Source organism: Podarcis erhardii, assembly GCF_964252035.2.
Source record: "Podarcis erhardii genome assembly, chromosome: 10".
Classification (NCBI taxonomy): Eukaryota; Metazoa; Chordata; class Lepidosauria; order Squamata; family Lacertidae; genus Podarcis; species Podarcis erhardii.
This window is the reverse complement of record NC_138500.1, coordinates 16,388,623-16,405,828: the sequence shown is the minus strand read 5'-3', so window position 1 is coordinate 16,405,828 and position 17,206 is coordinate 16,388,623. Positions and strand designations below refer to the sequence as shown.

The window sequence follows — 17,206 nt, the reverse complement described above, 5'->3', positions numbered from 1 at the left end:
TCCATCATCAGTGCAAACTCAACAGATGGATAGCTTAATCCCTGCCACTGATCTCTCTTCTCCCCCCCCCCCCATTCTACCTGAAACAATGTCCCACATGCTTTATCTTGCCCGTAGTACCTGGGAAATGGTTCAAATTCTTTTTTTTAAAGAGCACTTCTTAATATCATCCAGCAGATACATTTAACTCATTCAGAGTAGGCTTGGTAATTTACAGTGTGTGTGTGTGTGTGTGTGTGTGTGTGTGTTTTTAATGAAGTTTGCTTTGCTGTGCAGGATGAAAGGGTTTAGCATCTGGTTCTTGGGTTTGGATTGTGGTCACTCAATAACCGGATTAGTGTGGGGCTGTAGCTCAGTGGTTCCAGCACCTGCCTGTGGATGAAGAAGCTCTCAGGTTCATTCCCTGGCATCTTCAGGTAGGTCTGGAAGAGGCACGTGAAACCTTGCTATCCTCTTGCTGCAATCCAGTACAGAGCTGATTTCCATTTCCATTGCTTTCAATGTTCTAAATCCAGTGTGAGCCAGTGTGGTGTAGTGGTTAAGAGCAGTAGTCTCATAATCTGGTGAACCAAGTTCGCATCTCCGCTCCTCCACATGCAGCTGCTGGGTGACCTTGAGCTAGTCACACTTCTTTGAAGTCTCTCAACCCCACTTACCTCACAGAGTGTTTCTTGTGCGGGGGGGGGGGGGGGGGAGAATGTTAGCCACTTTGAGACTCCTTTGGGTAGTGATAAAGCGGGATATCAAATCCAAACTCTTCTTCTTCTAAATGTCTCTGAGTGGCTCTGGGCATTACATAATGACTTGAAAAGATGGGAAGAGGAAGCATGAGACCCTCAGTGTCAGGCTTCAGGGTATCAGCTTCCTCCCCCATGGCAGTAGATAAGCAGAACAAAGGAAAAGGAGTTCTACCCATACACTGAGGTCCAGGGCCGATGGCCTTCTGGTGGTTTCCTCACTGCGAAAAGCCAAGTTACAGAGAACCAGGCAGAGGGCCTTCTTGGTAGTGGCACCCGCCCTGTGGAACGCCCTCCCACCAGATGTCAAAGACAACAACAACTACCAGACTTTTAGAAGACATATGAAGGCAGACCTGTTTAGGGAAGCTTTTAATGTTTGATGCATTACTGTATTTGAATATTTTGTTGGAAGCCGCCCAGAGTGGTTGGGGAAGCCCAGGTAGATGGGCGGGGTATAAATAATAAATAATAATTCTTCTTCTTCTTCTTCTTCTTCTTCTTCTTCTTCTTCTTCTTCTTCTTCTTCTTCTTCTTCCCAGTTAGAAACTTTCACTGCCCCCTCCATCCCGATTAATATATGTCACTCCTACTTCTTGTAATCTGAGCTTGGAGCCGCTGTGTTTTCTGTTCTGAAACTTTCTGAGCTCTCCAGGACTTTGGGGAAGGGTGTGTCTGGATACTATCCAGAGACTGTGAATCTGTAAACTCTCTCTCTTCTAGTGTTCCTTCTGCTAGCTGTTCCCCATCCAGTATTTCCCAGTTTCTGCCTTCTGAAATACCGTATTTTTCCCTCTATAAGACACCCCCTATTTTGGGGGACTCAGATTTAAGAAAATGGGGGGAGATGTATCCATGTATAAGATGCCCCCTTAATTTTTGAAATTATTTTTTAGGGAAAAAACCTAGCCTTATACACAGAAAAATACGGTGTGCCCCTCTGCAAACCATTGTTCCCAATCTATACTGTCCTCCTGCTCCTGGGAAGATTCAGGATCAGGAGGAGGGAGTGGCTCCAAACATTTTTTCTCAGTGCAACCCTCCTCAGCACGGTCCTTGACACTCAGCTACAGCCTTCTCCAACCTAGTGTCCTCCAGGTATTTTCAACCACATCTCCCATCAGCCCCAGCTATGTTCCTGCTGCTTCTCATGCACAAGTGGACGTCTTTCTCTTGCTGATTTCCATACCATCAGCAAACACAGGTTGGAGTGGTTGCTGCAAAACATATCAGCCACTCGAATGTATTATTAGTGTTATTACCACTACTTCATGCTCCTACCCCTTACTATTCTGCCTCAGTCGCCTGGACTTTTTGCTCAACAGACACAGATTCCCAACCTTCTGGAACAGGAAACTTACACAGCATTGTGATGCAAGAGATTTTATTATATGCAAACGTCATTTTCAGAGTGAACTCTTGCACACACACGGAAACACAAAGTTGTAAGTATTCCTCTTGCCCACTTACAATGCACCTGTTGGAGTGTCTCAGTAAAGGGAGCTAGGCATATGGAAAGCTAAGGATCGGGGCTGAAGTCTGAATGCTCTCGCTGAGATTTCAAATATTATCTATCTTATGAGGACATGAAAAGGAGAAACAACAATCCATTTATTGTTAAGTCAGTTCATAAACACAGACAGGAATGTATCATTAAAATCTGACAGACAATACTCTGGTGACTGACTGCGCCGTGTGACCAACCAGTCATTTTCAGAGGAAGATTTCACAGGAGAGTCTCCACGGGAGACAAAGGAGAGGGGCAATCCAGGATGCTGTCATAAAATATCAGCGATTTCTCATGCTGTAAAAGTTGCTCTTGAAGAAGACTCCCTCTGAATCCTTTGTCGTAGTCCTGCTGTAGATTAGTGTACCTGCAAAGCAAAAATAAATTAAATCTCCTTTGATGATTATGATGATTTATTATTTGTACCCTGCCCATCTGACTGGGTTGCCCCAGCCACTCTGGGCAGCTTTTAGCATATAAAGACATTTGAAGTGCAATGTAATATTGTATACCAGCCATGTTTAATGCCTTCAAGAGTCCAAAAGGGAAAGAGTGATGATGATGACGACGATGATCATTACTATTACAGTGGTACCTTGGGTTACATACGCTTCAGGTTACAGACACTTCAGGTTACAGACTCCGCTAACCCAGAAATAGTACCTTGGGTTAAGAACTTTGCTTCAGGATGAGAGCAGAAATCGGGTGGCGTTGGCGCAGGGGCAGCGGGAGGCCCCATTAGCTAAGGTGGTACCTCAGGTTAAGAACAGTTTCAGCTTAAGAACGGACCTCCAGAACGAATTAAGTTCGTAGCCCGAGGTACCACTGTATTAAATTTGTATATTGCCCTTCATCCAAAGATCTCAGAGTGGTTCACAGCATAAAAAGACAAGATAAAAACACAAAACACACAATAAAAACAAGAACAAAGCAACATTCCTCCCTTCCACAATACATTTAAAAGGGCATTGGATGTCAACCAGCCCAAGGCCTGGTTGAAGAGAAACATTTTCGTCTGGCACCTAAAGGTGTATAATGAAGGCGGCAGGCGAGCTTCCCTGGGGAAACATTCCACAAACAAGAAGCCACTGCAGAAAAGGCCCGTTCTCATTTTGCCATCCTCCGGACCTCTTGTGGAAGAGGCACACGAAGAAGGGCCTCCAATATGCTGAACTGCCTCATGTCCACGCCAAAGGTCTAACCATGCCAGGATTGTGACTGACAGCTGCTCGCCTGGTACCTAAGATAGGGATATCGGGGACCTGTATGCGAAGAAAGTCCCTATTTCTGTATGTGTTAAGCCTATTTTGAAAGGCGTTGTTTAAGCCCATCTGATACAGCTGTGTATTCAGGGCCATTTGGCTCTGTTTCTCATCCCTGTTCACTGTAGCACAAGAATGTGAAAACCCCAAATCAATGTAGAACACAGCAGCTGAAACCAGCATCCTTCGCAGCAAAGGCAATGTTTGGTGCATGAAGCACTCAATAGATTGTAACTGAAATTACCTAAAAGCATCTAAAAGACTGGATTGTATGCCCCAGGCCAGCATCTCTGCAGAGGGCATTCCATACACACACACACACACACACACACACACACACAAGTTCCAACAATCATTTAACTTCTTATCTTACACAATATTTTAGACTTCTTTTTTAAAAAAATAATATTTATTCAAAGTTTAAGAATTACAAAGAGAAACAAAAAAGAAAAATACAAAATACAAGAAAAATATAACAACAACAAAAAAGAAAATATACTCACAAAAAAGAAAAAGAAAAAAAAACAGATTAAACCTTTGCATCACTTTCTTCCTTTACTTATTTCCTTGATCTCCTCGCACCTCCCATTTTTGTATTCTAGTTCAAATCGTTATTTCTGCAAATTCTTCCAACCTTATTTTCATTAAATAATTTAATTTATTTCAAAAACCACTTTTACTTTATCCAATCTTAGCTCTCATCCAAACCTATATATCAATACTTATTCTTAAGACATTTCTCTAAGGTCGAGAAAAAAAAAAAATTCCCTTCCACAAATTTCCCAACTCTCATACAAAACAAAACAAAAAAACAAGTTATATTATATACGCTTTGAGTTCCCAATTTCCATTCCACCCATACCCCCTTCCCGGTTTCAGTCCCCAACATAAGTCCATCAATCTCAAGAAGCCCTCAGCCTGGAGATCTTACATCAGAGGCTCTCAAGTCTCTCTCATGTACCCTCTGCCAGTCTTTTTGATAGTCCTTAGTACTGAAAACCAAATCTCGGGGAAGCTCCAACCCAACAGCATCCACATTCCTTCCAGCCAAACCTCCGTGCTTAAAAGTAAGGCCTATGGGGTATTCCAAATCTTGTTTCATTCTCCTTTCAAATCTAAATGTCCCCAATATTTTAGACTTCTGTCAAGAACCTCTGAAGATTTTCCATTCTTTATCACTTGTTCTGCATTTCTTAATTTCTCTATTACTTTTAATTGTCTTTAACTAATAATTCTTTTGAAAGTCTTCCTTGCAATATTTCACAAAGTCCTCCTTACAGAACTTCTTGCAGTCCTACTTGTGTAATCTGTTTATCACAATTGCTTTTCAAATAATTCAAATATTTGCTCCAGTCCCCTAAGAATCTCTGATCCCGCAGGTTTCGAATCCTTCCTGTTAATTGACCTAACTCTGCATAGTCTATTAATTTCATTTGCCATTCTTCTTTTGCTGGTAATTCTGCAGAGGGCATTCCATCAGGAAGGGCCACCACTGAAAGGGCCCTCCCTCTTTCTAGTGGCTTCTCACTTGGGAACTTGGGGAAGGCCCTCCAAGAGAGATATCAAGCACCTGTCTGAAAATGCAGCATCATATGTGAATATTCATTCCGTTCAGGCTGGTCCGACCATGTATCAAGATTTCATGTGCTGAATATGCAAGGACTTACCTGTGTGAGATGGTCCAGAAGCCTAAAGTGTTAATCATCATTAGTGAGGCCAAAAAGAAGTAAAACCACTCCAGTCTACCCTCATTTAGAATATTTGGAAACCAGTCACCTGTTGGGGGGAAAGAAGAAAAAAACTGTATTTAGATGAGCTCCAAGAAACTCATCAGAAAAATAGAGTGTAGAGTGTCAAGATATTCGAAGATGGCTATCATATCTCTTCTCAGTCTCCTCTTTTCCAAGCTAAACATATCCAGCTCCTTCAACCGCTCCTCATAAGGCTTGCTTTCCAGACCCTTGATTATCTTGGTTGCCCTCCTCTGCACACCTTCCAACTTGTCTACATCCTTCTTAAATTATGGTGCCCAGAATTGGACACATTAGTCCAGGTGTGGTCTGACCAAGGCAGAATAGAGTGGTACCCTCAAACCTCAGAAGGTTCCCTTATCACAAAGCATGAGATTGCCAAATGACATGCATGTTTCATCACAAATAATAATAATAATAATATTTTTTTATTTATACCCCGCCCTTCCCGGTTCAGAAAACCGGGCTCAGGGTGGCTAACAACAAATTTAAAACACTTAATTGATGCAACAAAAAACCAGCGCAAAATACAGTATAAAACGTGAATAACAATAAATTCAGAATTCAAAAATCGATTTAGGGGGGAAATTCATCCAATAAACATTAGATGATCACCAGGGCTAGCTGGCTAAATTAGTCCTATTTGGGCCAGCGAGGAGACCGGGGGAGAATTAGCTGTGGGATCCCAGAGCGGGTAATCTTCATAAAAAGGGGGAGGGGGAGGGAAGGAAGGGGAATAAAAGATCAGGCTAAGTTCATATTGAAAGCCAGGCGGAACAGCTCTGTCTTACAGGCCCTGCGGAAGGAAGTTAAATAGTGATGAGGCTGGAATCGTGTGGTCTGCTTCTTACAGACCACACTGCTTCCCAACTTTCTTGCATATCAGAATGTAACTCCCAGTAAGATTATGCATTCTGGGCCAGATGCCCTTTAAGGTCCCTTCCAAGTCTATGACCTCATTGGATACAGCAATGCATTTTTGATGCCCCAAATGTGTGCACAGATTTACATACGTTCCACACACACACAAAAGCTTTTCCATTTAAAAAAATCATATTGTATTGGAGAGTGTGTTAGAAAGTTTGTTAAAAGAGCCAGTGTGGTGTAGTGGTTAAGAGTGGTAGTCTAGTAATCTGGGGAACCGGGTTCATGTCTCTGCTCCTCCACATGCAGCTGCTGGGTGACCTTGGGCCAGTCACACTTCTGTGAAGTCTCTCAGCCCCACTCACCTCACAGAGTGTTTGTTGTGGGGGAGGAAGGGAAAGGAGAATGTTAGTCGCTTTGAGACTCCTGAAGGGGAGTGAAAGGCGGGATATCAAATCCAAACTCTTCTTCTTCTTCTTCTTCATATACATAAATGGTGCGCACAAAATTTGCACAGTGGGACACAAAGGAACAGCATGAAATAGGACAGGAATAGGATGGAGGCAGGTGAACGAACCCAGGTCTAACTGGCAGCAAGACCTAAATGGGGCAGAACAAGCAGTTCAACCCCAGCCCTAGTCACAAAACCCCCAGGGCTGACCTATGATATTTTGTTACCAGAGATGGAGCTGCAAATGGTGTCCCCCAGGTCTGCATATGCAATACCCAAGTCCAGTATGTGGAGCAGAAAATCCCACAAGCGCCTCTCCTCTGGCAGTAAAAATACACTGATAAGAATAGCTATTTGCTTCCTGTGAAGTGCTTTTATGTATGTACCAAAGAGCACACAACAAGATCCTCTCTCGCCCAGAGGTGGTCCCTCCCAGAGAGGAATGGCAAACTAAGCTGATGGACTATGTTGAAATGGCAAAGCTGACAGGAAAACCCAGGAACCAAGGGGATAAAAACTTTACAAAAGAATGGGAAACATTTATAAGTTATCTAAGAGACCACTGGAAGCAGATGGAAACATTGGCAGGATTTTCATTTCACTTGTAGCGTAACAAATGCCACAGACTATACAGTGATACTCGGGTTAAGTACTTAATTCGTTCTGGAGGTCCGTTCTTAACCTGAAACTGTTCTTAACCTGAAGCACCATTTTAGCTAATGGGACCTCCTGCTGCCGCCGCGCCACAGGAGTATGATTTCTGTTCTCATCCTGAAGCAAAGTGCTTAACCTGAAGCAAGATTTCTGGGTTAGCGGAGTCTGTAACCTGAAGCGTATGTAACCTGAAACATCTGTAACCCGAGGTACCACTGTATGGAGTGATTTAAAAGTTAAAGTATGGAAGAATATGCAGTTGTAAATGTTTAAAATGGGACCCCATGGGGCGAAGTCGTGAGATTCGGAGGAATCTCTGTATATGGACTTATATTTGGATTTTTATAACCTTGTATTTGTAAAATCAAATAAAAATTATTTCAAAAAGATATTCTCTCTGGCACCCCTAAGCATGCATGGGAGGTCTTAGCAGGTGTCAAGGAACATGGCCCAATGGCAGCATGGTGCTCATGGGCACCATGTTGGAGAATCAAATGACATCTTCAATATACAGGAACATTTGCAGTGGTAAGCACAGTAAAGTTAGGAATGATGACCGAGTTTCCACTCCACTACTTGTGGTAGACACAGCGCATCATTGTAGGTTTGGAGGGGCTTCCCTTTGCTTCCTCTTTTATAACGTGTACAATGTTTGTGTACATACAACCCCACTTGTCACGCGAGGTGTGGAGGGACTTCAGAGCCAGGAGAGATTTTGGAGGGTCCCCTCATGCAAACCAGTTTTGCACACCAGTTCGTGATGAAGGCCAATTGGGAGTTTTTTGTGATATATGACTTTATTGACATGTGTATACAGGCTGAGCATCATGTTACAAGTGTGTACATGGATTCCCATGTGTGCAACCAGCCCTCATGTATGTTGATACACACACCGCTGAGAGGTTTAGGATATTTTGCTGGAGTTATAACGCACACTTGTCTATGGATATGTGTTTTACCCTCAACTCCATGCCCACAAGTATAAGACAGGAGAGCTCACATCATAAACTCTCCAACAGATCTTGGTCCCTCATTTGATTTCTGGGTGAGTTCCCAAAGTCATAGCTTTGGTTTCTGCACAAATCAAACCTCTGTTTCTTCCCAGCTGCAAATGAACCTAGATAATCCCCATGATGTATCTTCCATTCAGTGAAGGGGAAGGGGGCAAGCTTGCCCTGTTCTTCTGGAAGCATCACTACCTGGTTGTTTCTTTTTTCTTTTTAATAGAATATTTATTAAAGTTTTCCAAAAATAATACAATGTGAAATAAAAAAAAAGAAAAAATAACATAAATACAAAAAATATAAAAATACAAAAATAATTAAAAACACATAGAATTTCCATTACTTATTTTCTTTTAACTTATTTTCCAGACCTCCTCATACCTCCCTTTCTTGTATTCCAGTTCAAATTGTTAGTTCAGCAAATCCTCACCATTTAGTTTTTACTTATTTCTAAACCTTATTTTTCATATCTCTTAAGCATTACAGCTGGAAACCCCTTAATTTCACTACCTGGTTGTTTCTATGGCAACACTCCCAGTATCTTACCAGCTCTTTAGACATGTACAAAGGATGCTTAAGAGGCTGGACTAGGGCTATGAACTTAGCAAACAGACTAGTTTGACCACCAGACAGTTCCTTATACTACAGACTCACATCTTACAGAAATAAAAACCACAGGTTTGGAGGGAACACAAATATACCAGTCAAACAACTCCACAATTCTATAACAGTGCAACCAATATTTTTGAAAGGCCAAACTGGGAGTTAAGGTGTAAGAGCAGCTGGGCCCGTGGGGTGAGATGTTTCTGCCCTTCTCTTGGACGACCGCAAACACAACTTTGTTAAGCAATTTCCTCCACTGGATCAACAAGAATAAGCTGTCAGTTGCCAGCCGGGTGCCAGCAGAGTTTGCTCTCGCTCAGTTCCTCAGACAAAAACTGCCTTCATTTGTCAGGGAGCAGAACAGCCGCACCTCCTCCTCCACTCCCCTTGTCTTACTCCTCAAAGATGCAACAGACTGAGCCGAACTCCCAGAGCTAGGTTTAAAACATATCATTTAACACTGTCAGCTGACTGAGCACCTAGGAACTATATACTTCCCCCTTTAGTAGCTTATAAACTTTTAGAGCCATCATTCATAATCAAGCAGCTTTTCATTTTACACATCCCAGCGGCTGCAAGGACTTGAGGAGAGAATAAGTGTGTTTGACGGCAATGAAGGGTTTTATATGGGTCCCTGTGCTCCAGCTTATGGGTGGGAGGGAAAATCTATTTTTGTTTGCATATTAATGAGAAGCGACTTAAGTTGCACTTCTCAAACCAATATGCAAAGTGAAGCACAGCTAGCCTTTGAAATTTGCACACTTCTGAATTTTGCGACACGGTTCTCCAACAACAACAAAAGGCATAAAAGACAAAAACGCATTATGTTGGGGGAAGATGCTTGCAGGAAAGTGTGTGCATTAGGCAATACTGCATACAAACATGTGACCATTAGGAAAAATTTGCACTGATGAATGTTCAAAAGGTGTTTCTTTTTTAAAAAGATTGCTGCAGAAATGCAGAGAGTTGAATTTAAGACTGCAAAAATGAGAAGCAGAGAGGAATTGAAATGGACAGATTTGCCAAACCTTAGACACAGTTCATTTTGTTGAGTTCAACAGAAAATGGCAAGAATTAGGGTTCAGGGAGCAAATACTTTGATCCACTCTTTGCTGTGGACTGACTGGATTTGACAACTGCTAGTGGATCAGAAGGCAATTTCCAGTCAGATCACATGTTCCTCCAGATTTTGCAATGCATTTTTCATGCATCAAAGTCATGCTCAAAAATACATATTTTGTGTTAATGTACATGGAAGCATGTACTTTTTTTTGAAAAGTGTGTATATTTTATGTTAAACATGGATATCTTATGTAAAAAGTGCACACAAAATAGATACAATGAACAGATCCAATGCACTGGAACAAATAAGAGTCAACAAATTAAGCTCCAATAAGATGAAAATAGGATGGCATTAGATGTCCAGTCCATCCCAAGTTGAAGTTTAGGAATGGGAACTAGAAGCCCAAGGGCTTGGGATGTGTGAGCAAAGTGGCAGAATCTTCACACCAAGTTGTGAAGCCTGTTTGTTACAGACTCACTTTGAGCTCACAAAAAGTATTTGAAACAGTCTCAAAAAGTTTATAAGAATGGGCGGAAGTGACATGCATATGCTTGGAAGTGTATATCAGAAACAGACCCCAGACTCAAGTTTTGAAGGGTTTCTTAAAGTCAACTAGAGGCCAACAATTATTGTTCATATTAACTTTGGAAGAATCCTTGATATTGGTGGATGTTCACATTCTCCTAAATCATAGCCCTGTGACGTGGGGACTAAGAGACGGACAACAAAAGTAGATTCTGTTTGCCCTTATGGTGGCAAAGATACATATACAGCAAAGCTAGAATGACAAATAACCACCCATTCACTACTCAGTCGTCCGAAGATCACTCTGCCCTTTCTACATTTGAATACAAGGCTTATAATTGCCAATCTGATTTAGACATGTTTGGACATATTGACTTCCTATATTAATCTAGGCTTTTAAGTTAGGACATTGCCATCTGACATTCCTCCCGTTAATGTCAGATGGCAATGTTTTTAATCTGGCTTTCTCCCCTCTTTCCTTCTGTTATCTTTTCAAAATAATAATAATAATCTTTTAAAATATTGATCTCATTTTTAACCAATCTGGCTTTTCACCAACCATGTAATTCTACTTTAGGAAAATGCTGGTAGCCAGGATCAATCAGAGACTGAATGAGAGGATCACCATCACACATAGGTATTTTTTTATTTCAGAATTTACCTGTCATTGTAAAGCCTATCAGTGGTGGCTCGCACCCAAATGGAACATAAAAACAATGTTAACCATATTCTCATTTTTAAAAACCCTCCACACATTATAAAGATTTTAAACAGTAGCAGCTAACACAATACACAACACTACACATATTATTTAGGTGTAGCCCAGAGGATAGCTCAGTTGGTAGAGCATGAGACTCTTAATCTCACGTTGGGTGAAACATTCCTGCATTGCTGGGGGTTGGACTAGATGATCCTTGTGGTCCCTTCCTACTCTATGATTCTATGAGAAGCAATGGGCAGCCTCTTAAAACCCACTAAAATAGAGACCACATATACTTCCTTAGGGATGGAATTCTACCGATATGGGGCCACCACTGAAAGGGCATTATCTATAATCTGATGGATCTTTTTGGTACACCCATGCAGAGTGCTTCTGAGATTGATTGTAATACCTGGGCAGGTTCATATGGGTGTAGCTGATCCTTCAAATAACCTGGTCCCAAACTGTCTAGGGCATTGAAGGTTACCAGCAGCACCGGAACATAGTAAGCTGCCTTATACTGACTCAGACAATTGGTCCATCTAGCTCAGTGGCTCTGCAGATTCCAGACAGGGGACATTTCCAGTCCTACCTGGAGAAGCTAGAGTTTGAAGCTGGGACCTTCTGTTTGCAAGCCAGATTCTCTACCATGGAGTTGCAACCTTTCCCTGAAATTTAAACTGGACACAGAAACAAGCAGGGGTCAATGTATGTCCAGGGGCTGCCACAAGTCCAGATTTTCTCAGACATTACTGGGATTTCAAAGGCAGAATTGATGTCTGTAGGGAATTTCTAAAAGGCGGTGCTTTATCCTGGATCTTAGGCAAGTCAAACAAAAAAACGCGTTTGGGGTCTTCCTAAAAAATCTCAACTACTTTCGGAAATATGCCAACCCTAAATGTACCTCGTATGCCATCTGGTCCCTACAAGCACCCAAGCAGTTGCAGTTGGTACTAGTGTAAGTTTCAGAGCAGTCTTTAAAGACTGCCCCATGTACAGGGCATCCCAAAAGCCTAGCATGGATGTAACCGGGCTCTTATAACTGAGGCGAGATGGAGTCAAAAGGAACCGGTTCAGGACAGTCTCCTTCACTCCTAACCTCCAACCCAAACCCGAATGTACATATTTGCACTGCAACTTTTTAGAAAAAAAAAACTTCTCTCCATCACAAGTAGCACAGGGGGATAGGTTTTGTCATGTGTCTCATTAAAATGTCAAGGGAGGTAGAAAGAGCCTTAAGAAATCCACTTCCCCAGCTTGTACTGAAATATCACTGTCACCCGTCATCTGTTTGCACTCATCAAATTCCCAAGAAGTCTTATTTTATCATATTCACACCATCCTTCATAGATACATTTTAAAAAATGATTAACGCCACTTAAGGCGCCGGGTGACTATCTTACCCACTTTGCCAGCAAAAATGCAACTCTAGACTAACAAGATGCTACGGGATGCAAATGAGGCTGAAATATCCTTCTTCGAAATTCTGCGCCATTGTGGATCTGGGAAATTTGGGTTCCAATCCCCAAACCAGAGTGCCAGACCCGTTGGATGGACTTGGGAGACTTGACAACTTGCTAGCATCCCTTCTGTAGCAGGACAACCAACATAGAGTTAACTGTAAGCCTTACTGTAATGCACGGATGCATGAATTAATTGTTGGCACTGGTGGCTGGTGACCATTTGTACCGGTAGATGGAAGGTAGGGAGATGAACAGTAGGTGGCACCAGAGCCAATGACATTGTAATTCTAGTTACAGATAGGTAGCCGTGTTGGTCTGCCATAGTCAAAACAAAATAAAAAAATTCCTTCCAGTAGCACCTTAAAGACCAACTAAGTTAGTTCTAGGTATGAGCTTTCGTGTGCATGCACACTTCTTCAGATACACTGAAACAGAAGTCACCAGACCCTTCTATATAGTGAGAAGGCGGGGAGGGGTATTACTCAGAAGGGTGGTGGGATTGGGTGATTGGCAGATAGCTGTGATGAGCCTGTTGACGACTCTTAACGACTGCAATAGGTCTTACAGGAAAAGCAAGGGGTGAGAAGGTGAAAAATGGCTTTGTCATGAAGAAAGCTCATACCAAGAACTAACTTAGTTGGTCTTTAAGGTGCTACTGGAAGGAATTTTTTTATTTTATTGTAATTCTAGTTTCCCGCTCATCGTTTCCCCTGCTGAATTCTACAAGATCAAAAGTGCAACTAAGGAGGAGGAAGCTTATAGGCAGTGCTACCCTCTGGGCTGGTTGCAAGAAGGCAGGCAAATGGAGGGTGGTTGAAGGTTGGTGGTGCTCCAAAAGGTCGGTCTCAATTGGCCTTTGGTTTATCACTCAGCCTTGTCCTTTCCCACCAACAACATGAGTAATGTATTTATGTTTACTATGGTTCAGGTATAAACAAAGTTAGTTGCACTGAAGATCCACTTAAATTAATAGGACTCTTTGCTCTAGGCTGGAAAAGCCGGTGCATTACCCAACAGATATGTCTCCAGCCCCTGCCTGAAGACCTCTAGTGAGGGAGAGCCTACTGTTGCACTAGATAATTGGTGTTAGAAGTGCAACAGCAAAGATATTACAAGTGCAGCTCAAGGGTTAATTCTTTTAGTGTTAAAGTCAATGAGGTAGGAGGCAGGCAGATGGAAGTGTAGTTAGAAACCAGCAGTGAAACAATCCTCATAGATGTAATATATAACCTGACTGGCTGTGTAGTTCTGTGAGAGTTTTCCCTCTGTATGTTTGGTTGAATGTCTCCTTGACCTGTACAAGGCGCGAAGTAAGAAAGAGGGCTGCATTCCTTTCTGGGTGACCTTCCAGGTTCCGCATGCCAGTGGTGGGTGAGGACAGAGACAAAAGTGGGCAGAGCAATGTATGTAAATTTTGTACACAGGCGCTCAGCACACTCCTGTCTTTGCTACACCCAGGCCAGCAAAATGCATTATCAAGAGTTCAAGGACTCATTCAAGCTGGAAGAAAAACACTCTAGGAAGGTTGCAATGTTATCCTTCCAATAACAAAGGGAGGTAGTTAAGCTAAGAGATGCTGACTGGCCCCTGAACATGAGCTTCATGGTAAAACAAGGATTTGAACTCAGTTCTTCTGGGTCCATGCCCAACATTTGAACAATTACACTGTATTGCATGTACTGCAATACCTGAAAGCACAAATGGCTTCTCTGTCTCAAATTTATTTTCCCTCTGAAGTGCCTATAGGTGTTAAGAGTCCTTAATTGCATCAAAGAAAGAAAGAATGAATGAAAAAGATCTTGTGACTCAACACATTTGCAGAGCAGCAAAATGGCACCACATTAACATTACTTAACATGTAACATTTGCAACACACGCCCGCTCTACGCCCACCTCAGATGGCAGAGGATGCATTACAATTTCTTGGCACCTTGGGGAGATTTTTGACCTTAACATTTAGCAAAGAGGAGAGCAGTAAAAATGATAAATTAATTTAAAGGTAGGGGGGAGAAGAGGGGGGAAAACAGTTGGGAGCGATCAGGTATCGGAAAGAGAAGAAGGTGAAAAGTGAGTGGGGAGTTGGACATAAATTCTCAGATATTTAAAAAGCCTGCCATAAAGCAGATTCAAAGACAACACTTCCCCACAGTTACTGATCCTTCTTGCCCCAAACACATTTCCCCTGTTTGGGGAGGGCCATAGCTCAGTGGGAGAGCATTTGCTCTGCATGCAGGAGTTTCCAGGTTCAATCCCTGGCTTCCCGGGAACTCTGGAATTGTAGCTTTTGAAGAGGAAAAGGGGCCTCTCAGCACACTTAACAAACTACAGTTCCCAGAATTCTTTGGGGGGGGGGAGCCATGACTGTTTAACGCAGTGATGGCCAAACTTGGCCCTCCAGTCGTTTTGGGACTACAATTCCCATCATCCCTGACCACTGGTCCTGTTAGCTAGGGATGATGGGAGTTGTAGTCCCAAAACAGCTGGAGGGCCAAGTTTGGCCATCACTGCTTTAACGTATCACAGTGCTTTAAATGGATGGTGCAAAAGCAGCTCTTAGGACAACTAGCTGCTAGCCTGGCCTGATTTGGGACACTTCCCTGGCACAACTCTTACACCAGGGACAGTGTTCCTCAGTGGTCAGTTACACTGTCTCACTAGCATACCCTCCAACATCCTGCTGATGAAAATAGGAGCATGGCTGGGTATGCCCCACAGAGGACCTTAAGGTCCATAAATAGCAAGACTCTAGAGGTCCCGGGCCCTAAGGAAGTCAGATTAGCCTCAACCAGAGCCAGGGCCTTTTCAACAGTGGCTCCGGCCTGGTGGAACGCTCTGTTTCATGAGACCAGGGCCCTGAGGGATCTGATTTCTTTCTGCAGGGCCTGTAAGACAGAGTTGTTCCACCTGGCCTTTGGCTTGGAATTAACTTGATCCCCTCCCCCTCTTTCTTTTTTCCTTTTTCCTTCTGTGATGGAACTCCTACTTAGGGACTTCCCTGGCTTTTTCTGGCCCACGTAGGACCAGTCTGGATAGTTGGCCTTAGTGAAGACTTGACGTTTTCATCCCCCAAAAAGTTTTAGAGTTTCTGCTGAAATGAGGCTGCATTTTAATCTTGTTTTTTTAAAGTTGTGTTTCAATCCATTGTTTTATATTTGGTGTTAGCCGCCCTGAGCTTGGTCTTGGCTGGGGAGGGTGGGGTATAAATAAAATTTATTATTATTATTATTATTATTATTATTATTATTATTATTATTATTAACAGATACCCACCCCTTCTCACCTGGGCCCCCTGTCACTCAGATCCCTCCTCCCTCAGGGCTCACTACTCCTCCTGCCTCTGTGTTTGCTGTCATCACCTTGGTTGTTTTGTCCCAACAATTGCTCGCTGGCTCTCTCTCCCACTCCACCCACATGAAGGCTGCAGGGTTTGTTTTGCTTCCAGGTGAAGTTTCGATAGGGGTGGGGCTTCTGGAAGTGGGCGCCACTTGGGCCACATGGCACAGAGAAGAAGAAAGAGAAGGGGGCAATGCACAGGCCCAAAGAGAGAGTATGGAACCCAAAACACATGTCTTTTGGTCCCACTCTCTGGCAGGAGCCAACTGACTTGTGTCAGAGTGCAGGAGCCCAAATGGGACATCCTGGGAAAGAATCAGAAGCTGGAGTGTACAAATATCTGTTGGAAATGTAAAGAAAAGGAAGGCACCTTCTACCATATGTGGTGGAAGTGCAAGGTAATAAAAGCATTCTCAGAAACCAGAGGCATATCCACTGGGCATAATAGGGAGTGATATCCCACAGAATAAGAAAAGAAATTTTATATGCCACAGCAGTAGCTAGAATAGTTTCAGCCAGCAAACGGAAAACCGAGGCAATACCTTCTAAAGAAGAATGGATTTATAAGCTAAGTGAATACATAGAGTTCGCAAAACCAACAGCAGCCATAAGATCCCAAACATATCAAAATTTAAAACTAGGATGCTGCTAGCCCAGAGTTGGAAAGAAGACAAGTCCCTACCAGAGAAGAATGGCAGATCAAGTTGTTGGACTATGCTGAAATGGCAAAAATGACTGGAAAAATCAGGAAGACAAAAATTTTAATAAGGAACAGGGGAAATTTACAAGTTACCTTGGAGACCACTGTAAACAGTTAAAATTGTTAGCGGGCCCGTAATAACACTTGTAATGTAACGAGAACTATGGATACAATGGAGATATAATTTTATTATTATTATTATCAAAGATGCAGTAGAAAGGGTTTGACAATGGGACCCACAGAGGGGGAGGAGGGAATTCCAGAGATTTGTGGAAATCTTGTACTTATGGGAGGTGTTGTGGTATGATTGTAAATTTGAATATGTAAAATCAAATAAACAATTTTTTTGGGGGGGGGGGAGAATCAGAAGCTGGAGTTAATTCTGGGGTGCCCCATTTAAATCAGGACAGTTGAGCGGTATGTACTAGAATGAGGAAGGTAAAGGTAAAGGGACCCCTGACCATTAGGTCCAGTCATGGCCAACTCTGGGGTTGCAGCGCTCATCTCGCTTTATTGGCCGAGGGAGCCGGCGTACAGCTTCCGGGTCATGTGGCCAGCATGACTAAGCCACTTCTGGCAAACCAGAGCA

At 42.7% G+C, this 17,206-nt stretch overlaps 1 protein-coding gene across 1 annotated transcript in view; it reads right to left on the bottom strand.

Moving 5' to 3' along the window:
• Positions 1-2,022: 2,022 nt before the first annotated feature.
• The window catches only part of SLC15A5 (solute carrier family 15 member 5), a 48,903-nt gene continuing 33,719 nt past the window's right edge, over positions 2,023-17,206 (bottom strand). The window contains exons 9-10 of the mRNA XM_081879966.1: positions 5,174-5,282; positions 2,023-2,611 (exon numbers count right to left, since the gene is read on the bottom strand). Of these exons, the coding sequence (XP_081736092.1) occupies positions 2,464-2,611; positions 5,174-5,282 (257 nt within the window). The 3' untranslated portion in view covers positions 2,023-2,463. The remainder of the gene's footprint in view (positions 2,612-5,173; positions 5,283-17,206) is intronic.